This window comes from Zerene cesonia, chromosome 16, assembly GCF_012273895.1.
Source record: "Zerene cesonia ecotype Mississippi chromosome 16, Zerene_cesonia_1.1, whole genome shotgun sequence".
Lineage (NCBI taxonomy): Eukaryota > Metazoa > Arthropoda > Insecta > Lepidoptera > Pieridae > Zerene > Zerene cesonia.
In genome coordinates this window covers 9,157,168-9,159,932 of record NC_052117.1, presented here as the reverse complement: position 1 = coordinate 9,159,932, position 2,765 = coordinate 9,157,168, and the positions used below count along the sequence as shown (strand labels likewise).

The 2,765-nt window shown below is 40.2% G+C and overlaps 1 protein-coding gene across 1 annotated transcript in view; it reads right to left on the bottom strand.

Annotated features, from left to right (window-relative positions):
• The window catches only part of LOC119833084 (potassium voltage-gated channel protein eag-like), a 17,462-nt gene that overhangs the window by 8,647 nt on the left and 6,050 nt on the right, over positions 1-2,765 (bottom strand). Inside the window, exons 7-8 of the mRNA XM_038356957.1 lie at positions 2,625-2,688; positions 1,180-1,432 (exon numbers count right to left, since the gene is read on the bottom strand). Coding sequence (XP_038212885.1) covers positions 1,180-1,432; positions 2,625-2,688 — 317 coding nt within the window. The remainder of the gene's footprint in view (positions 1-1,179; positions 1,433-2,624; positions 2,689-2,765) is intronic.

The following is a 2,765-nucleotide window of genomic DNA, read 5'->3' as shown; positions in this document are numbered from 1 at the left end:
ACCTTCTGTACGCTCGCGCCCGCGCTCGCGCGCCTCTCGCCCGCCGCGCGCGCGACCCCCTCCTGCGCGACCCCTACTCTGCGCGACCACTACTCCGCGCGACCCCTACTCCGCACGACCCCCCACCCGCACGCCGCCTGCGCGAGGCGCGCGGGCGCGAGCTCATTCACGGGGACCGAACATCGCTCGATGGATGTCATTTCATCGTCATTAATTCTGTATCGGATCATTGCACGTTTGCGATAGTTAGACAGAAGGATATATACCTCGTTTTAAGCTGTAAAATATAGCGTTCCTCAATAAATGGTTACAATAATGAGTCCAGCTATGTACGCTCCTTGCTAGTATAAGTTTTTTTAGAATGTTCTATAAATATAAAATAATGCTGATGAGACACAACGGTTAGGTTAGGTTCGTTAGCGACTAGTACACTGCAGCACTCTAAACGCAATTCTTCCTAAGCTTCCAGATAACGCACACTGCTCTTCAGAACTCTATTTGCACTCTGTACTTATACTTTCCATATGTAACTCAATAATTGTAATCTGACGTGACGTGGCTCTAAAACATCGACCGTGAGTAATTGTGAGTATTCTATTCATATTATATCTGAGCACAATTATTTTCTTCAACTTTTATCTGATTATACAAAATATAATAGCTCAATTCACTTATTCACTGCAGATTTATTATTTTACTTATAACAAATCTTAATTAAAACATTTTTAGTTAAACACCGATTATTACAGTACCATTCGCATTCGTTGGCAAATTATTGGTTGTGAACAAAACATAACAAAAACATAGCCTAATAACGTCGATAAAAAAATAATGAAATAACCGTCTTTGAACTATCTAAACATCTTTCAAGTGTATGCATGTCTAAAAATTATAATAATTCAACGAGCCTTACTTTAAGCCAGTCCTTTTCGGCACATCAAATCGTGTACCACATGAAATGGACACAGTAAAGTTTTAAAGTACAGTTTAATATAAAAGAGAGAGTCGGAAGGGACGTATGGCTTAAAGCATCGGTCGGGTACACCGCACGAGGACACGCCCACGCGTGGTCACGTGGACGGGAGTACGAGCCGCGCGGTGCGCAGGTGATGTCGCTGTCGGGCGACGTGCTGCCGCAGTACCGCCAGGAGGCGCCCAAGACGCCGCCGCACATCCTACTGCACTACTGCGCTTTCAAAGCCATCTGGGACTGGATCATCCTGTGCCTGACCTTCTACACGGCCATCATGGTGCCGTACAACGTGGCCTTCAAGAACAAGACGAGCGAGGACGTGTCGCTGCTCGTCATCGACTCGATCGTCGACGTCGTCTTCTTTATCGACATCGTGCTCAACTTCCACACGACCTTCGTGGGGCCCGGCGGCGAGGTGGTCAGCGACCCCAAAGTGATCCGCAAGAACTACTTCAAGTCCTGGTTTCTGATCGACCTCCTCTCATGTTTGCCTTACGACGTCTTCAATGCCTTCGACCACGACGAAGACGTGAGTGTTCCGTTTTATTTATTTAGGCAATAGATACACTTAAGTAAATTTTCAGCGGCGGAATATAAAGGGAAAGAAAAGTGGGTGTCGAGACCAGTGGTGCCTCCAAATATCCAACACTTTTATTATCTATCTTCTGTATCTTAATCAATGAAATTGAAATTGTCTATCACATGTCTATCATAGCAAGCTTATGCATATTGTACTAGGCATTTAGTACATGCCTTCAGTAGTAAAAAATTTCCCATCTTAGGTGTACTTGAAATGAGAGCCGGAAGTAACAAAAAGACTTTAATCAAGACCAGTTGAGTTTTGTGTATAAAAATTTTCAATGTCAGTTGTAGTGCCTCCGATATTTACTCAAAATAAGTGGGTTTTCCTTTTTTTCACGAAGTATCGTTTAGTAACTTCGAGAACTAAGCTTTGTTAAGACCAAACATAATGTAATTCAATATTTTGTTGAAATAGTTATTGATTTCGAATATTTTTTTTTCTACGACGGCAAAAGAAAAAATTTACAACGCTATCTGCACTGGTATATAACTTACACAATAGATATAATACATAAATGACACTAGATATAGGCAATAAAAGTCAAATAAATATTGATCTGATGAATGAATAGTTATGGATCAGATCAATTTTTATGGGTATATGTTATATACCCAAATATATGTGGACATTTTGATTAATGTATACTAACGGATAACAGGGACAATCCGATTTCTTTCTGCAGTAGGGTGGACGAGCCAAATTGTATATTGTCATCAGAATATTCTGAGAAAAATCTAATTTAGAAGACAAAATATAAACAGTAAAAATAAATAAAATAAAATAGCCTTTATTGCTGAACTTATTTTACAATGATTTTCTATACTACTAAACATGTTTACTTTATAAGGTCTTTTTTTTTTTTATTTAAATGAATTATGTATCGGTAAACGGTCGTTTCTAGGTTGCAGCTTGTCTTTCGACATAGGCCTCCTCTAAGAATTTCCACTCTATTCTATCTTTCGCTATACGAGTCCATATTGGACCTGCTATTTTTCTGATGTCGTCTTCCCATCTTCTAGATTGTCTGCCTCTTTTTCTTTTGCTATCTCGTGGTTGCCATTCAGTTACGAGTCTCGTCCATTTCTCCCTCTTCTCTCTTATCATATGCCCAGCCTATCTCCACTTTAAGCACCTGTATGTTGTATATGCATTCTTAAACTTTGTTTTGCTTTTGATAGATTTTAGTTTAACTCGGTCTTTTCTTTTAAC